At 54.8% G+C, this 17808-nt stretch overlaps 1 protein-coding gene across 2 annotated transcripts; it reads left to right on the forward strand.

Moving 5' to 3' along the window:
• ZNF275 (zinc finger protein 275) lies at positions 750 to 17608 on the forward strand. Of its 2 annotated transcripts, none has more exons than XM_021079971.1 (4): positions 750 to 877; positions 10407 to 10515; positions 11337 to 11418; positions 11706 to 17608. In XM_021079971.1, the coding sequence occupies exon 4, from the start codon at positions 11735 to 11737 to the stop codon at positions 12860 to 12862; it is 1128 nt and encodes a 375-aa protein (XP_020935630.1). In that variant the 5' UTR covers positions 750 to 877; positions 10407 to 10515; positions 11337 to 11418; positions 11706 to 11734; the 3' UTR covers positions 12863 to 17608. The 2 variants fall into 2 exon arrangements, with proteins under 2 accessions (XP_020935630.1, XP_020935631.1); XM_021079972.1 differs by lacking the exon at positions 750 to 877 and adding an exon at positions 945 to 9210.

A 17808-nucleotide genomic window follows, 5' to 3' on the forward strand; every position in this document is an offset into this window, starting at 1 on the left:
AGAAAGCATCAATGGGCTTAGCACAGGGCAGGGCGCAGCAGCTTCCGGAGCTTTTCTGACGGGGAGCAAATTCATCTGGAAGCGGCCGTCTCTACTTGCGGCACCGCTGATCCAAGGATCCTGCTCTTTTCATAGTGCGACCTGCTCTTTTGAAATTAACTCAATGCGTTTCCCCTCCACTTTTCCTGTGCCCGCGCGCGCGCGCGCACACACACACACAACACGCACACCAACACGTACTCATAGGAGCTCTCGGGCGCCAAATGCGCGCCCCCTGAGGGCAGTGATGCAGCCTGGTTTTGCTCGCAGCCGTATTCTCGGTGCGTGGCACAGCGAGGGCTCACAACACCTTCCTTGACTGAGTGAGGCACTCTGACCCCTGCAGTGGGGGCTGGCGTGGCTCTGCTACGCCCTCCGTTCTCATCCCGCCCCCCGCCCATGGTCCCATCCAGAATGAGCCCAAGGCGGGGGGTCCCTTCCCCGCCTTCGCCCCCTCCTTCGTGTGCTAGTCGGTTCGTTCGCTCGTTCATTCATTCAGTAGTACATCCATTTCAGCCGATCCCGCCTCTCTCCGAGCATCTGGCCCGCGCGCGCGACACCCCTGGGATCTGGCCTGACCCTGGCCCCCCAGTCCCCCGGGGCTCAGCCACGTCCCCTTCCCGCCCCGCCCCCTCTTGGGGCCAATCGGGACTGGTGGGCCGGGCGGGCCCGGAGCCGGGGCGGGGCCTCGCTCTCCCACTACCCACGGCGGCGCCGCGGGGCTGCTGGGCTCAGCCGGGCGCTGGCGGCTGGGTGGCGCTTCCTGCCACGCCGGGCCTGGGCCGCGCCAGCGCTGCTCCGCCGAGGGCCGGGCGTCGGCGGCCGCCGCCGGGCCGGGGTGAGCGTGCGGGCCACGAGAGGATGTGCGCGGGGTCCGGGAGGGTGTGCGGGGCCGGGGTGATGGTTTGGGCCGCGGAGGATGGATTGGGGGGGGGGCAGGAGTGTGTGCAGGGCTGGGGTGAGTGTTCCAGGGAGTGTGCGGTGAGGGGGACGAGGGCCTGCCAAGTCTTGGGGGAAGTGTTGTTCCCGCGGGAAGCAGCTCGGCCCGGGGGACCAGCTGGAGCGGGGGTCGGGTCGGGGATGGCGGGTACGAGGAGGCCGAAGGCCTTCCAGCGGCGGGCTGGGGGCGACGGCCAGGGGCGGGAATTGCTGGACGTGCCGAGGCCTACGCTGCTTTGGGGGTAAGGCTTGGGGATGGGAACCGGTCAGTACGGGAAGGAGCCCCCCCCCCCGCCCCCGCCACCGATTCCCCCCCCCCCAAGCGCAATGGAGACGGAGAGGGAAGGAGCGTTGAGGGGGGTGTTACATGGCTTTTCCTCGGTCTGGGGGAGGGGCCGCGCAGCCGTCTGAGATGCGCGGTGGGTGTCAAGGAGACGGTTCCTTTCCTTTGGGGTGGGGGTCGAGCCTCAGCTTGGCGGGGAGGATGGGGGTGGGTAGCCTAGAGCCCAAGTGCTGAGAAGGAGGGGGAGGAGCAGCCCGTGCCGGGGAAGACGCGCTCAGGGCCCTTGGTCTGAACAGGGCTTTTTCTGTTGCCCTTCTGGGGCCACCATATCCCGCTCCAGTGCTCCCCCCCCAACTCCTTTGCTGCCTCCTCTGCTCTATATTTGGATGATTAATTACATGTCTTTTTTCCATCCTCCCCACACACACACTCGCCTGTCGCCCAAAGCCCATGGTCCCCTTCAAACACCCCCCCCCCAAATCCTGGCCCTCTTCCCGGAGGCCCCACCCTGTTCCAACTGACACCCTCCAGCGAGCGTAGGCCCAGCCCCAGGGCCACCGGCCCCCTCCAGTCTCCTTGGTCAGTGAAATATTTCCTCTTCAACCTCAGACCCGACATTTTTCTTTTACCAAAGGATTTCAGATGGGATTGCTCGAACAGCAGCACCCCCTCTGGGTTAATGCTGCTTCACCCCATCCCCCACCCTCCCTCCCCCCTCTGGGCCTTTAAGTGGAAGCAGCTTGCACGGTGCCTGGCACAGTCCCATCCATCCCCCCAAAATGTCTCAGCATCTATATTTAGAATCCTATTGAACAGTGATTTTCAGCCTTCTTTGGGTGCGAGACCCCTTAGAAAATCGCTAGAAAGTATGAATTCTCTTTCCAGAAATCGGACAACGCAGAGCGTAGGATCCCATTCAGGAGGCTGGCTCCTGAGTGCTGGAGGTGAGGAAGCCTCCAGAACCTAGACCGGCCCAGGGCTAACAAGGCGCAGCCGATGGCACCCTCATCCCCTGAATGCTGGTTGCAATGCAGATTTCCTGGCCCCACCCGCACCTGCTACTCCGCCCCTTGAGTTCTTTGAAGACCCCAAGCCGGGTTCTAACCCGCCGATCCAGCCCTGGACTCCTTGGGATTCGCACAGCACCCACCACCCCGTTTAGGATCTTTCGTAGCCGGAGCAGTGTAACGTAAACGAAGCTATACTTACAATTTATTTTGATTTTCAGTAAGATAGCACGTGTCTTCTTGGGGAAATGGAAACAGAACCCTTCCCTCCATGAAGTACAACAAACACTACGAAATCCCTTTCCGGTGTACCTTCTGGCTTTTTATAGAAAGGAAGGAAAACGCAAAGCTAAACAGAGAGGGACAGGTGCCCAGGCAGAGGGAGAGAGGAAAACGGGGAAGACAAGACAGATGCCTCCCACCCACACACACAGAAAAAGACACACACAGACGCAAACATCCCAAGAAAAACAGACTTTCCTGGTGAAACACCCTCTCTTTTGGCCCTTTAGGATTCACTTCCAGGAGCCGTGCATTTGCACTGTACAGGGTGGACTCAGATGGGCCTTCCCAGCCACATCCTGGCAGGACAGGTTGAGAGCCAGTGAGGGCTAAGCCCGCTCCAGCCCAAGGGCTCGGCTCAGCATCCGCCAAGCCTTGCCTGACCCAGGCGGATGGGGATCTCGGCGCTCCGTGTTCCGTCTCGCAGCCTGTCCTTTCGTGGGGCGCTCATGTCCCGCGTTCCCAGAGGGTGCACCCAAATCTGCTGTCCCCTCAAATTATTTCAGTCCATCAGGTGGGATGGTCCCTGCCTAATTGCTCAGAATTACTCTGAGATACTTGCCTCTTGGGTAAGTCTGGGCGTTTACAGACCCCCACGGGCTGGCCTTAAACCTGGCCGTACCCTTAGAAGACCCCAGGAGAGGGACTGCGAGATGGTGAGAAGGATCGTTTTGGTTCTGGAAGCACTTATGTTTTCTTATATGCCGGTGTTGTTGGACCATCTTTGCCCAGAGACGGTTCTCTCCATCTAAGCAACACAACCCAAGATAGAACAGCTAGCCAGTAAGGAGGATTGGGAATCCAGCTGATTAATAGGATGGGTTAAGGTTAGGTTCGGGATGGGAGAGGGAGCTGAAGGCACCCATCTGAATTAGACGGTGGAGAATGTGGTCCCTTGTGTGACCTGTAAAGACACCCTCGAGGCATTTTGCTCTGGCCCAGAACTGAAGCGAACACCCTGAGCCTCCTCGTGCTCTGGGGACTGAGAACATTCTGCCTCAGGTCCTCGTTTAGATGCTCCAGGGAGTCCAGGTGATTCTGGCACCCCTTTGAAGTTGCTGGGAGCTGCCAGATCTGGTTTGGGTGGCCTCGCTTCCTCTCCCCTGCCCTCCCTGCCTAGGGCAGGGTGGCCCCTGCTGAGAAGGTTGCTTGGCTACCTGTACCATGGAGTCAGTCGAATGCCGATCTGTTAGGCTCAGAGGTGATCAGAAGACACCTTAGGTATTCACTGCTTTTTGTGACATGGGTTGGCTTTTGTCTCCATGGAATTCACCTCCTAATTTCTGTTCTTTCAGAGCAAAGTGGAATGATTATTTTGGTTCCCAGTGTTTCTGATTGCATACGGAAAGCTGCATTTAAATAAGTTGGTTAAAAGTTCTGCTGCCCTGTAACGCACAGATCAGGAACGTTTGTTCACTCACATGAACTCTCATGTTTTAGGAAGCACAATTTTTCAGATTTTCGGGCAGTGGCTTACAGCAACCTTGGCAGGGCCTTCGCTCTCTGGGAGCGTGTGGTCGTCCGACTGCGCTTCAGGTCCCACTTGAAGAAGGAAGAGCATGTTGTTTCTATGAAGAGGCAAAGATTTGTTTTCCCATAGTCTTTCTCCCAACTTCCATTTCCCGGCTGGGTAAAGGAATGCGCTTAGGAGATTGGGGCGTGCTTTTCCGTGGAGACAGAGAGGGTGATGCTGACCTCGAACGTGAAGCGCTTTCATATTTTGCCTGGAATTGCTTTGACCTTGATCTCCCAAGGTCCACGTTGGGAAGGCAATGGACACCTGTTTGGGTCCCGGAGTCCAGCTTCTCTTCCAGATGCGTTCCACCGTTTTCAAGGAGAGCAGTTGGACAACATGGCTTCTGAGTCATCAGATTGTCTTTGGGGTTGATCAGGATTTTATTTTTAACCGCAGTGGGATTCATACGGGTATCTTTTTCAATGCTCTTCCTTTGCGTGTCCTAAAGCTTTTATACCAGGTGAATCATGCCGTTTAGCTTCCTTTTGTGTGTCCCGGGGGCCCTGACACTGTGGGTGGTGATCCAAAGTCCCCCAGGCAAGGCTGGTACAGGAAGGGCCACTCCTGTTGCTACACAGGAAAGGGTAATTAACAATTCGCTTGGAGGTTGTGGCTCCCGGACTTCAACAGTTAATCATGCCAGTTAAGTGAAGACACTTCGGTAGGATCTGCTCGATTAAATGGGACGCTTCTCGAGGAACTGCTCAATGAAATGAGGGGTGTGCCTGTGGCGCCGTGCAGGTCTAAGCCGGCATAGTCTTGGGCGGATTTAAAGCCAGTCCCCTACACCCGTGTATACCACAAGGCTTTGAGGATGCTCAGTGGCTACCTGGTGTTAGACGGCACCTGGCTGCAGACCACTTCTCCTTTATCGGACGGATGCGGTTCAAAACGTCGCCAATGTTGGGAGCTAGACCTTAGGCAAATTGCTTAACCTCTCAGATCCATGACTTCCTTCTGCGAGCGATGGAGGTGGGAGAAACACGGTGCCAGACGCACAGCAGGGGCTTCGTAAACGGAGGTCTGCTGCGTTTAACACAGCCTAGCCCGCGCAGTTTCGCACATGCCCGCTGGGGGCTGGGAGCTGCTGCAGAGGCTGGGGGCTCAGGGGAGACCATGAAAGAGAGACGTGACATTTCTCGCAGGGAGAGTCAGATAAAACCAAGCCGTTTTAGGTGGTGAAAAGTGTTACAGGTAAACCCTCGTGGAGCTGCAGAGTGAACACACTTTGAGGAGGTGTCACTCGAGCGAGGCTCGAATTCTTCTTCGAAGGAGCCACCTGCAACAGGTTCCAGAGGCCCTGAGGTGTGTCGCCTTGGTGGGTTTAGGACAGAATGAAGGCCGAGTGTCCGGCTCAGCCAGGCCTCGTAAGGGGTCAGGGCCTTAGGTCTCTGGCCCGAAGGCAGCGAGACGAGGCTCGTTATTGACCCTCTTCCTCCGAAGGTGAAGGTGAGATGTGCCGCTCTCCCTTCCATGTGGCAACAAAACCCCAGTGTCAGTTGAAGTGCATTTTGCAGAATGAGTCGTCTAAGTCATCTCTGACCAGTTCTTCTTGTTTGAGAAAAACCAGAGTCAAACCAACTGCTCAGAGGGTGTCCTGCCCAGGTGACAGTAGGATGCAGAGGGCTCGGCTGCTGGGCACCTGGGGCTCCCCTCACACGCTGGGGAGCACCTGTGCTGGGCAGCCGGTTAAAGACGGGAGATGGGTTTTCCATGGATGTTGGGGCCAAAGCAGGCCTTCGGCTTACACCTGTCATGGTACTGAGAGCTTGGGAGGATGAGCCCAGGAAGTCACCCAGCCATGGGCCTGTCTCCAAGCTTTCTGGAGCTGCCCAGATGCTCCTGCCAGCCCCACTCTGCTGTGCCTGCCTTTCCTGTGCGGGCACCTGAGAATGATGACCAGCTTCGAGGGCCAGTCTCAGTTGTGCCCTTGGCCTCTGCCCTGTCCTCGCACACGCTGAGCTTTTTTCTTCTCCAAAGTCTCCCCATATCTTTTAAAATGTTAAAATCTTTCTTGTTCCTTTTTGGTTACCAAGAAATGTAGCTTGGTTGCTGTGATGTTTTAATAAACAGCTACTGCCTGTCTACAGTCTTCTTTGAAGGGTTCAGATTTTTGTGATCTGCTCTGTGTCATCCTGCATTGGCCACCTGTTGATTTTTTTTTTTCATTTACTTATTTTTTATTTTTTGTGGGGTTTTTTTTCCTCCTACCACCTCTTGATTTTATGCTTAATTTCTCCAGTTTTCTTCATGCTCTGAGTTCTAGGGTTCTTCAAGAAGGAAACCCTTCCTGTTGCTTATAGTATATTGTTTTCCATCCTATCTCTGTCTTTACATTTAAAGTCTTTATATTCAAAGTTTCTTGTAGACAACATATAGGTGAGTCTCTCTTTTTTTAATACAATCTGATAATCTCTGTATTTTAATTGGTGTGTATTTAGTCCATTTATATTTAACTTCATTATCTGTATGGTTAGAGTTAAGTTTGCTTCTTGGTGGTTGTTTCCGTTTGTCCCATCTATTCTTTTTTTTTTTTTTTCACTCAAATGAAGTTATCGCATCTGTAGTTGTATAATGATCATCACAATCTGATTTCACAGGATTTCCATCCCACAGCCCAAGCACATCCCCCCCACCCCCCAAACTCTCCTCCGGAGACCATAAGTTTTTCAGTGTCTGTGAGTCCGCATCTGTTCTGCAGAGAAGTTCCGTCTTTGTCCCATCTATTCTTTTCCCTTTGTTTTTCACCTTTCTTCTTTGGAATTATTTTTTAGAATTGTATTTTATTTCCACGACTGGCCTTCATCAGCATCTTGGAGGGCTTCCTACATTTTATTTCTACGTATGTTATAAACCCCACACTACCTTCTTATACTTGCTTGAAATGTTCGATTATCTCTTAAAGTAATTTATATTTCTTCACACATTTACGTTCCTGGTGTTAATACCTCCGTGATCCAAGTTTCCGTCTGATGTCATTTTCCTTCACCTAAAGAACTTTCTTTAATGTGTCTTATAGTACAGGTCTGCTGTTGAGAGACTCTCTCAGCTTTGCTTTGTCTCAAAAAAAGGTTTTATTTTGCCGTCATTTTTGAAGGATACTTTCCCTGAATATAGAATTCTCGGTTGATAGGTTTTTTTCCCCCTTTGGCGCTTTAAAAAGGTCATTCAGTTGTTTTCTGCCTTGCACATTTACTGATAAGAAAGTCGGCAGTTATTCTTATCTTTGCTTCTCTGTATGTTAACATCTTTTTTCCTTCCCGCTGCTTTACGATTTCGTCTTTATCACTCGTTTTCATCAGTTTGATTATAATGTGTCTTACCGTACATATGCGGGTTCAGGGGGTTGCTTTTTGTTTGTTAGTCTTGCTGGGGGTTGATCGGGCTTCTTGGATCTAGGTTTCATCAAATTTGGAAAATAATACATTTTAGTTGTTATTTCCTCAATTGTACTTTTCCTCATCTCAGATCCCAGTTACATGTATGTGAGACCACTTTCTGTTATTGCCCAAATCACCGAAACTCTGTTTTTAAATTTTTTTTTTTTTTTCTGGGCTTCCTTTGGGATAGTTTCTATGGCTATGCCCTCAAGTTTTCTAATCTTTTACAGGGGTTTGGGGAGGGCTCTGTCTAATCGACTGTTAATCACATCCAGCAAAGTTTTCATTTTAAATATTGTGGTTTTCATCTCAAAGAGCCAAAAGTCCCATTTGGCTCTTGTTTATGTCATCCATTTCTTTAATTATGTTTGTATTTTTCTTTCAATTCTTATACATAGTTAAGTGAGCTGTTACCCTCATCTGTGAGGTCTATCAGTGATCATTGCCCAGTGTTGCTATTGACATTATTTTCCTTTCCATGAGTCGGATTTTCCTGCTTCTGGGCATTGGCATCGTTTTTTGTTTTTTTTTTGTTTGTTTGTTTGTTTTTGGTTTTTGGATGTTACTCATTGTAGAGATTATGTTGTTGAGTGTCTGGATTTTGTTGTTTCACTGTGAAAAGTGTTGGACATTGTTTTGGAAGGTAGTTATTGGTGGAACAGTTTCATCTCTTCAAGACCACCTTTTAAGCGTTTGTAGAGCAGCTCCAGGGTAGCTGTGGCTCCAGGGATAGATGGGCCCTACCTCTAAAGCATATGGCCCCTCTGATTCTGTACTTAATACCCCAGGTGGTCACTGAGGACTCTCTGCTCTGGTTGCTTGGACCCTGAACATCTGCCTACCTTTGTGTGTCCTAGGAACTGTTCAGCTTGCAGCTTCTGGATCATTCTTTCCCGAGTTTTTCAGAGCGTCACTCTATGCATGCATAGCTTGGTAAGAAAGACTCAAGGGGTGTCTCATGCAGGTTTTTTTAGAGCTCTTTTTTCTGCATAGCTCCCGCCTTTCTGGAACTCTGCTCTGCAACTTCCAACTGCCTCAGCTTCCCTGAATGCTGGGCTGTGTTGATGATGAAGTCACCAGGCTTTGCTTGGGTCCCCCTTCCCTACACTCTTTCAGGAATCCTAGTCCTGTGCTGCCCGCTGTCCAACGCCTAAGAGCTGTTGTTTAGCATCTATGTTGGTTCCGTTTTCTACTTATGGCAGGACATTAAATCCCCTCCTTGTTACTCCATCGTGGCCAGAAGTGGAAGTTTCTGTCCATCCTTTTTAATGTAACAGCTAATTTTATGTAAAAATCTTTCTGGAGTATCGGGGGTGTATACTCCTTAAGGCAGTGTAAAAATGCTTCCTTGGAGAGTTCCCGTCGTGGCACAGTGGAAACGAATCCAACTAGGAACCATGAGGTTGTGGGTTCGATCCCTGGCCTCGCACAGTGGGTTAAGGATCCATCATTGCTGTGAGCTGTGATGTGAGTTGCAGACGCGGCTCGGATCTGGTGGTGGTGTGGCTGTGGCGTAGGCCCACAGCTACAGCTCCGATTGGACCCCTAGCCTGGGAACCTCCATATGCCGTGGGTGCGGCCCTAAAAAGACAAAAAAAAAAAAGAGAGAGAGAGAGAGAGAGAAAGAAAAGAAAAGCTTCCTTTGGTTTAACTGTGAACCAAACCGACCTGACATCGGACCAGTAACTGTGTTCCTGTCTGTGACCTGACTGAAGTGGGGGGCCTGTGATGCATGCACACCTGTGACGGGCTCTGAAAGAAAAGGTAACTTGCATACGGGCTTCAGATCTTTTATTTAGCAACTTAGTCTTTGAAGATTCCTTTTTGCAGTCTTCTTTTTCCAGCTGTTCTGTTCAGGGGGGCGGGGTGTGGCCTTTAGAGGGTCTCGGCGCTGGTCAGGAAGCCCTGGCTCCTGCTCTTCGGTACCTGTCTTCCCTCTGGAGGCCCAGTCTGCCTTTTTGTTGCCCCTACAAATGTGAAAAGGATCTCTAACTTCCTAGTTGGTTCTCCTGATGTTCTTGTGAGGACCCTTCCTTCCTGGCAGTGTGAGCACTGACCTCTTCGAGGCCTGCTGCTCGGAGGCCTGTGGCCGACCTGTCCCTGAGAGCCAGTCTCCCTGCCCTTGGCGCTTGGTCTGTGTCTGTCTCCACCTGTCTGTGCCTGGGCTACACTCGTTTGTCTTGTCTGGGTGCCCTCTGGCCGGCCTGTATTGATCCTTTGCCAGCGCACTTTCCCCAGTGTTTGGGATCCGTTTTCTTAGGCATATCCAGCCTCTGGCTTGTCCCTCGGCCTCTCTGCAAGAGCAGACTCTACAAGATTTAAACCAAGGGAAAAGGAAGTCGCCAGTCCCATCCCACGGGACCCAAAGCAGGGCTGCTGTCACTCACAGCTCTTTTCACTTTCTTTAGCTCCGCCTGCCCCCCAGGTGTTGCCCTCCCCCAAGATGGATTCCTGGGAAACCGAGTCCTGACAGGCTCTCTTGAGGTGCTGGCGGCCCGGGTGAGCTGTGCTTTCTGCAGCCTGGCATGGGGATCTGCCACTGCTCACCGAGTCCGGCCTCAGCCTCCACCTCCTGCCCCAGCACGACACACAGCAGGGCCTGGATCCCAGCCGCTGTCTTCCCTCCCTCTCCCCGCATTCCTCCCCAGAGTGCCGCGGAGGAATGCGGGCCTGCGGGGCCTGTCATTCCCATCGCACTAATGGGGAAGCTGAGCTTCAGTCTGAGAAAGTGATTGAACTGAGGTCCCTTGGGAAGACAGTGGGAGCCAGGGCCATGGCTCAGGTCTCCTGGCACATGTCAGGTTCTCTCTCCAGGGCTTCTCGAGGCTCGCGGTTATGTTTCTGTGTTAGCAATGCGCAGCCATTCCAGGCTCTCACCTCCTTCCCTGGGGTTATTGGCACCGCAATCGCCTCATTCTAGAACGCATGGAAGGACAGTTTATCCCTGGGAATTCTTTCAGGATTCGGTGACATTTGCCAGCGTGGCACAGTACTTCACCAAGAGGGAGTGGTTGAGGCTGGACCCTGAGCAGAGGACAGCGGCGCCTTGAAGGAATGTGACCTCTGCGGGTAAGGATGCCCCTCGCCCTTCCACCAGCTTGGCCACCAGCTTGACGGCCTTAGAAAGCTGGGAGTGGATGATGGGCTCAGGCTCCCCGCGAACCGGCTATGGGGAAAAGCAAAGGGTGTTTGTATTTGCTGCACCCGGCATCTCAGAGTTGCCAGTCTCCCTCCCTACTCCTGTTCTTTTTCTTTTGGTCCCCTCGCAGCATGCGGAAGGCCTCGGGCAGAGATGGAACCCGCACTACTGCCATCGGCAGAGCCACAGCAGTGACAACGCCAGACCCTTAACTCACTAAGCCAAAGGGAACTCCAACTCTCAACTCCTAGTGGCACAGAAGGAAGCCCCCTCAGTCTCCTGTTGGGAAAGAGATTAGAACAAACTGGTCAATAGAAGACCGAGGGGGCTTCCTTCCGTGCATGGCAACCTGAGGTAGTTGGCCCCTGAGGGCGGGTGACACAGCAAAGCTCCTTTGCACGGTCAGGGGCTGCACGTGTGAGGTGGGGGGGCTTCTTAGGAGGAGAGACTGCTCGGGGCCCGCTCTGACCGTTGTGGAAGAATGTCCAGTTCAGTGGGCAGTCTGGGCGGGGGAAAGGGAGGACCCGCTCCTGAGCCAGACCACCTGGTACTCCCCCCGGGGGCTCAGAGCCTACTTCTTCCAGTCCCTGGAAGGAGCCGACCCTTGGGAAAGGCACTGGACATGCATGGATCCCTCGACCAAGGGCCCCGCCCCCCGCAGACTGTGAGGACCCAAAGGGTTTCCCCTTCGGGGCCCTGTCCCATTCCTGCCCCATTCCGATGCCGCCTCTGCTTCCTTCTCCACTCGTAGGAGTTCCTGTTTGGAATCCGGCCTCTGTCTCTCCCCGTCCTCATCAGCCCATCCCGGGCGGTGGATCGAGCTGGGCAGCCTGGTGAGTAAAAGCAGCAGCCTGAGGACATGTGAGGACGTGGGGGCGGGGGCAGCGGAGCCTTGGCGGAGGGGGCGTGGCTGCTCTCCGTCGCCCTGATGCCCTCAGGCCCCTCTGCCCCTTCCATCCATGGGCCGGGCTTCCGTGCGCTGGGGGAGCAGCCATTCTGCAGCGGTGGCCTCCAGGCCCGGTGCTCGAGGCTGTCTCGGGAGGGGAATGGCTCTTGAAGAAGGAGTCACCTCCTTCCTCCCTCGTCTGCAGCCTGCAGTGTCCTGCCGTTTTCATTTCAGAAAGCATCTGGGTGACCCCACCGCGGACGATGGGTGAAGACGCCCAGTCGCAGGATACGGCGTCCACCAGCTCCCCGAGGGCGGGCGAGCCCAGCGCCGAGGTCAAACAGAGCGGGGACTCGGAGGGGCGGGGAGGGAGCCCGCAGAACCCGCCTGTGGAGCATCACTTTGCCTGTAAAGAGTGTGGGGATGCCTTTCGGCTCAAAGTCCTGCTGGTGCAGCACCAGAGAATTCACAGCGAGGAGAAGGGCTGGGAGTGCGGCGACTGCGGGGAGGTCTTCCGGGGGGCGTCGGAGTTCAACGAGCACCGCAAGAGCCACGCGGCCCCCGAGCCCCGGCCCGGCCCCAGCCGCGCCCTGGATGAAGCGGCGGCGAAGGGGGAGCAGATGGAGAGGGAGGCGAAGCCCTTCGAGTGCGATGAGTGCGGCAAGAGGTTCAAGAAGAACGCGGGCCTCAGTCAGCACCTGCGTGTGCACAGCAGGGAGAAGCCCTTTGGCTGCGAGGAGTGTGGGCGCGCCTTCAAAGTGAACACCCACCTCTTCCGACACCAGAAGCTGCACACCTCGGAAAAGCCCTTCGCCTGCAAGACGTGCAGCCGGGATTTCCTGGACCGCCAGGAGCTGCTCAAGCACCAGCGAATGCACACCGGCCACCTGCCCTTCGACTGCGACGACTGCGGCAAGTCCTTCCGAGGGGTCAACGGCCTGGCCGAGCACCAGCGCATCCACAGCGGGGCCAAGCCCTACGGCTGCCCGCACTGCGGCAAGCTCTTCCGGAGGAGCTCGGAGCTCACCAAGCACCGGCGCATCCACACGGGCGAGAAGCCCTACGCGTGCGGCCAGTGCGGCAAGGCCTTCCGGCAGAGCTCCAGCCTCCTGGAGCACCAGCGCATCCACACCGGCGAGCGGCCCTACGCCTGCGGCGACTGCGGCAAGGCCTTCCGCGGGCCCTCCGACCTGATCAAGCACCGGCGCATCCACAGCGGACTGAAGCCCTACGAGTGCGACACGTGCGGGAAGGCCTTCCGCAGGAGCTCCGGCCTGAGTCGCCATCGCAGGACCCACAGCGGAGCGAGGCGCTGCGAGTGCAGCGAGTGTGGCCGCGTGTTCAAGAGGCGGTCGGCGCTGCAGAAGCATCAGCCCAGCCACCACGAGTAAGACCGGCCGCAGCCCCACGGCTGCCGGCCGCCGGCCGCCGGCCGAGGCGCCCAGGGCCCTGGGCGAGGGGGGCAGAGTCAAAGGAGATGAACCGTTTTGTAGCGCTTACACATTTGTCGTCGGAAAGGTTGAAGCCAACCTCTACTGCCACCAGCAATTTATAAGTGTCCGTGTTTCCCCTTTTGCCTATGAGAGTAGCTTCTAGCATTTCGATGGATTCCGGCTGCTTCAGCTGGCCTGAGGTACCTTCCAGGTCGTGCAATCCACAGGCCTTGAACCTGAGAGAGAGAGAAGAGAAGCCTGGCTGTGGGGGTGGAGGTGGGGTTCGTCGGGGGACACCGAGACCCGCAGCTATTCGGGGATGGCCTTGAGAGAGCGAAGCCAACCTTCCCGAAGAGAAGCTCGCCCCAGACTGCTTTGACCTACTTGAATTTATAAATTTTTAGGGCTGTAAATAGGACAATCACATGTCTGATAAAGATTTAATTTATTAATTTAGTGATACATACATATTGTAAATTGCATATGACATAGAATAATATATTAATTCAGAAAATCATTCCCTTTTTCCCTAGCGCCGCTCCATGAGGTCACTTAACTCTAACTCCTCTTACACATTCCTAACCTCACCGCCTTCACCAGCCTCAGAGTCCCTTTGGCGTCATCGGTTCCAAAGCACATCCAGTGGCTTCCATCCATCCGAGCTGTGGGCCATGTAGCACTGTGACAAGGCTCTCGCTAGAAGTCGCCTCCCAAGCCATAAGTACATGTTCACGTGACATTAGAATGATTGCTGTTGTTGTTGTTTCATTAAACTGAAGGTGTTCCTTTTTTGAAACGACCTCTCACCGACTTCGTGAAAGCATCTCAAGCGACACTGTCACTGAGAGGGCCTGCGCTTAAGAAAAAGCACTGAATCGGAGTTCGGTTGCTCTCGTGGCCCTTTCTCTTAAGCCCGTGCCATCTGGTGACGCCCATCCACATCCAGAGCTACCACCGACCGGGGTTCGTTTCGGCCTCATGGGTCTTGTCCTCCAGCAGCACTCCTGGGTTCAAAACAAGGTAGGAACGTCTCAAGGACTCAAGGGTGAGGTGGCGCCTCCTCTTCGGAACCCGCAGCCTCTCCTCAGGTGGGGCCCAGCTGGTATTTCGCCCAGCCTCCATGTCCCCCTCCGGGAAATGAACGTGATCACGGGACGACCTCCGAAGCTCCCCGCAAGGACCGCGGTGCCGCCCGCGCCCGGCTCGGAGGCACGCGCTCGGCGAAGGGCCTCGGCCGTCATCGTCGTTGTCGTCGCTGTTGTTCCGTGACTCCTGGGGACAGACCCAGGCCTCCTGACTCCTGGTCTCCTCTTCTTTGTCTCGCGCGATGACTTCAAATACTGTTTCCGTTGTCTTGCATGCGAATCGTATGTTCATCTCCTTTGACCAATTACCGAGTTCCCTTTGGATATATTGACTTTAGACAGCAGTTCTTTCTTCATCGACTGTGATGATGGCCTTTCCAGTTTTATTGCTTTGCTCGTGTAACAGGTTTATTACATTTCTGTTGTGCCAGCTTTTGATTTTCACGTATCCAGCATTCATAGGTGTCGGCTACGCCGTAGCTTCCATTGCTTCAGTAGTTACAGGTGATTACATTTTTTTCTAGAATTTTAATTACAAATGAAAAGTTGAAAGCCCTGCCCCACCAGAAGCTGGATGTGCCAGGCGGGCAGGCTGGATGGAAATGGGCCAGAGACGCAGGCTCGCTCATCCAAGACGCAGGCCGCACATCTGTGGGCAGTGCTGGACTATCCAGCCTGGCCACTCAGGCCCTCGAGAGGAATTTCCATCTCGATTGGCCAGCGCACTCTGACTGTTCCTCAGTAGAGCCCTGGCCGTCAGCCACAGGGCCGGGCCTCACCTCCATCAAAGGGGTGGTCCAAACTTGGTTGGTCTTGGCGGCAGCAGGCCGAGGCCTTGGCCATGCTTGGCGTGGATTCAGTGCCTGAGCAGTGGATCCACCCGAGAGACATCCCAAACACACGGAGACTCACTCGAGGGACGCTGTCACGTGGATGGCCTCCTCCTCCTCCTAGCGAGGGACCCTGGATCTAGAAAGAGCTCGGTTTGGTGGCTTCCGCTTTCGACAACTAGGGGGAACTTCACCCGTGTGTTCTGACATCCCCTCCTGCGGCCACACCTTAGAGGGGCAAAAGAGCAAAGGCTCGGAGAAGAACCGCGCCCCTCTGAAGGCTGCGCCACGCCCGGGCTGTGACTTGCAGCAGCCGTGCCCAGGAGGGGCACCAAAAGGCGGGTTTGGAGGGCACCAACGCCCTTCTGACAATGGCCTGTGTGGCATAGAAATAGAAGTTGGTCATCCTGGGGCTGGGCTGTCACTTCCGCCAGCCCCCCACCCCCCACCCCGGGAGGAACGGCAGCAAGGGCCGGCCAGCAACCTGGCCCCTCCAGTGGCCTGGAGAGCCCGCAGGCAGAAGCCAGCCTCGCTGTGCCGTGACTTCACAGCAGCTGGGCCTGGGGTAGAGGGGGCGCTCGAGGACTTGCCGAGGAAGCGGGCCCTTCTGATGGGCCCCCCGAGGCTGGGAAGCAGGGTCCCACAGTGACCCTGTGACCTTAGCTAGAAGGTCCTCTGGAATGGCCTCCGGGCCACGGCAGTGTCTCTCTGCGACATCTCCATCCTGAGCCCCGGGCTGGAGAGAAGCTGACGGCACTTGTTACATAGCGATTCTTTTTGCTCTGGGGGCCTCAGTCCTTGCAGTCGTTGTGAATCTGTGTCTGAAATCACTGCTTCCCTCTCTCTTTTCAAGCGGTTATGACGTATGTGCTACAACTGTCATTTGGGAGCGAGCGCGGACGGCCGCGGGGAGGGGGGCGTCTGGCACCTTTGCAGGAAACACCCTGCCATTTGTTGCCCGGGTCTTAGGAAAGATCCAGATGCAGTATTAACTTGGAACCTAGCATCGTGGGCATCACCGCTCCATGTGTCTCCGGCCAGGACGCGGCATCTTGGCATCCGTCATACCTTCTTTTTTTTCCCATTCTCAGTTCTATGATTTTCTCTCAAACCAACTGTCCTCCAGAGCGAACGCAGCTTTTCCACCCTGTGTTTGCGGGTGAAGTCTGTGCGCTCTGCAAACGCAAGCAGTCTGTGGCTTTAACGTGTGTCCTGTAGTTGTGCCGAGTCCAGGCTTTGCCCTAGGTCCCTGGGGGGTGGCTTTCCTGGGACTCTAGGTGTACCGCTACGTCAGATGCAAAATGTGACCAGGCTTCCTGTCGCGTGTGCTCGTCTATGCATTCGTGGATCTACCTCATCTCATTTTTCTTTCTAATCACAAAGGCAAACGGAGAGCAGGTGGCTTACCCAGAATGCCGGCTCTCATGCGAAATGTGTCCTTTTCTTATATCCTGGAACCGTCCATTGCTTTTATTAAAGTTTGGGATACTTGCTGAAATTTTCAAAAAGAAAGTAATTGTTTACCACTTTTGCTGCTTAATATGATTAACTGTGTGGATTAGTTGTAACCTGCCCACTGTTGCATTTTCAAAATGAGCCCCACCCAGTCTTGGTGGGCACCTTTCTTGGTGTTGTGCTCTGCGTGCCCGGGCTCCCCTTCCCCTGCCCTCGTTGTGTGTCACGTGACCCCCACCCCACTCCAGGCTACGTTCCTTCAGTCAGAACTCAGCACCTGCCTTGGGGGCAGCAACTAGTCGACAGAGCTGGAGACGTCGGGGCTGGGCCTTTCGGGTTCTCCATCAGTGAAGAAAACTGAGAGAGAAGTTTCTGGCTGGTGCTGGAAGAAAGGGGGAGCCACGAGGGATCGAGAGGAGTTGCCCCCATGGGCAGCACCGGCTTGAAGGTCTGTGGGCTCCTGCTGGGCACCCAGAGCCGTCCCAGGGTGGCCCGCCCTGTTACGTTCTAGGGTTTCAAGCAACTGCCCTGACTGGGCTGCCTGTGTCCCCGCCATAGAGTCCCCTGACCCGAGCCAGCTTGAGTGGGTCTCTGCTTTTTGCAGTCTGTCGAGAGCAATTGCATTTTACCATTTGGCTGCTTCCCGAGACGAATCACATGGCTGGCCTTCCTCCCGTGCTACCCCGTGGCCCTCCGTCCAGGACCAAGGCCCCCTTCCCCCCCACCGGCTGTCGTGAACACCTGTCTTAGATGTGGTCCTATATTCGGTTCGCTAAGATGAGTGAAAACCTGTGCCCTCTGGTCTCCATGAGTTTGACCAATGCTTCTCTGTCTGGGCATTGTTCCTGTCCTGCCCCATGGTTGCCCCGGGAAATGAGTTCAATCACCACCGCCTACCCTGTTCTCTCACCACTTCCAGCAAATCCGTCAGATCGGGGAGTTGATAACCTCTGTATGGCTCGTGTACTTTCGTTCTGTGGTTCTCCTTGCACCCGTTGGGCTGTTTACTTTCAAAAGGTGACATGGTCTCTTTAAACATGGCCTTCAAAGTTACTTGCATATCTGAGAACAGCTGTGTCCTGCCCCAGTTTGTATTTGGGTTGTTGGCGCTCTTTTCTCCTTCCTCCCCCGTCTCCTTAACTTATCTGTCTTACGGCACTTACTATAATTGGCCTTGCACTAGAGCTTCGCCCGCCCCCGCCCCCGCCCCCGCCCCACCCGTTAGATTGTGAGCTCTTAGAAGACAGGGGTGGCCCCTCGTGTCCGATGCCCCTACCAGACCTAGCACAGTGCCTTGCATCAAGTAGATTTCAATAAATATATGTTAAATGGCATTGGTCCTCCCTGACTTATTTTGTCCCGCTTGGTGGAAGAGTTCTTCCCTTGCCCGTCGTGCCAGGCTCTGGAGCTCCTCCCCCTGCCTTGGCCCCACCCCCCAGCTGCTCGCTGGATGCCTAGAGGGGACAGGAGGTGCCCTGAGTAGAGAGGGCTGCTTTTCCTGGCGGTTTGAGCCATCCCTTGGCAGAAGGGGCCT

This window comes from Sus scrofa, chromosome X (genome assembly GCF_000003025.6).
Source record: "Sus scrofa isolate TJ Tabasco breed Duroc chromosome X, Sscrofa11.1, whole genome shotgun sequence".
NCBI classification, from domain to species: domain Eukaryota; kingdom Metazoa; phylum Chordata; class Mammalia; order Artiodactyla; family Suidae; genus Sus; species Sus scrofa.

Bases quoted from the DNA above. Each gene is read 5' to 3' on its own strand.
- ZNF275 (XM_021079971.1), top strand. From the start codon at position 11,735: ATGGGTGAAGACGCCCAGTCGCAGGATACGGCGTCCACCAGCTCCCCG.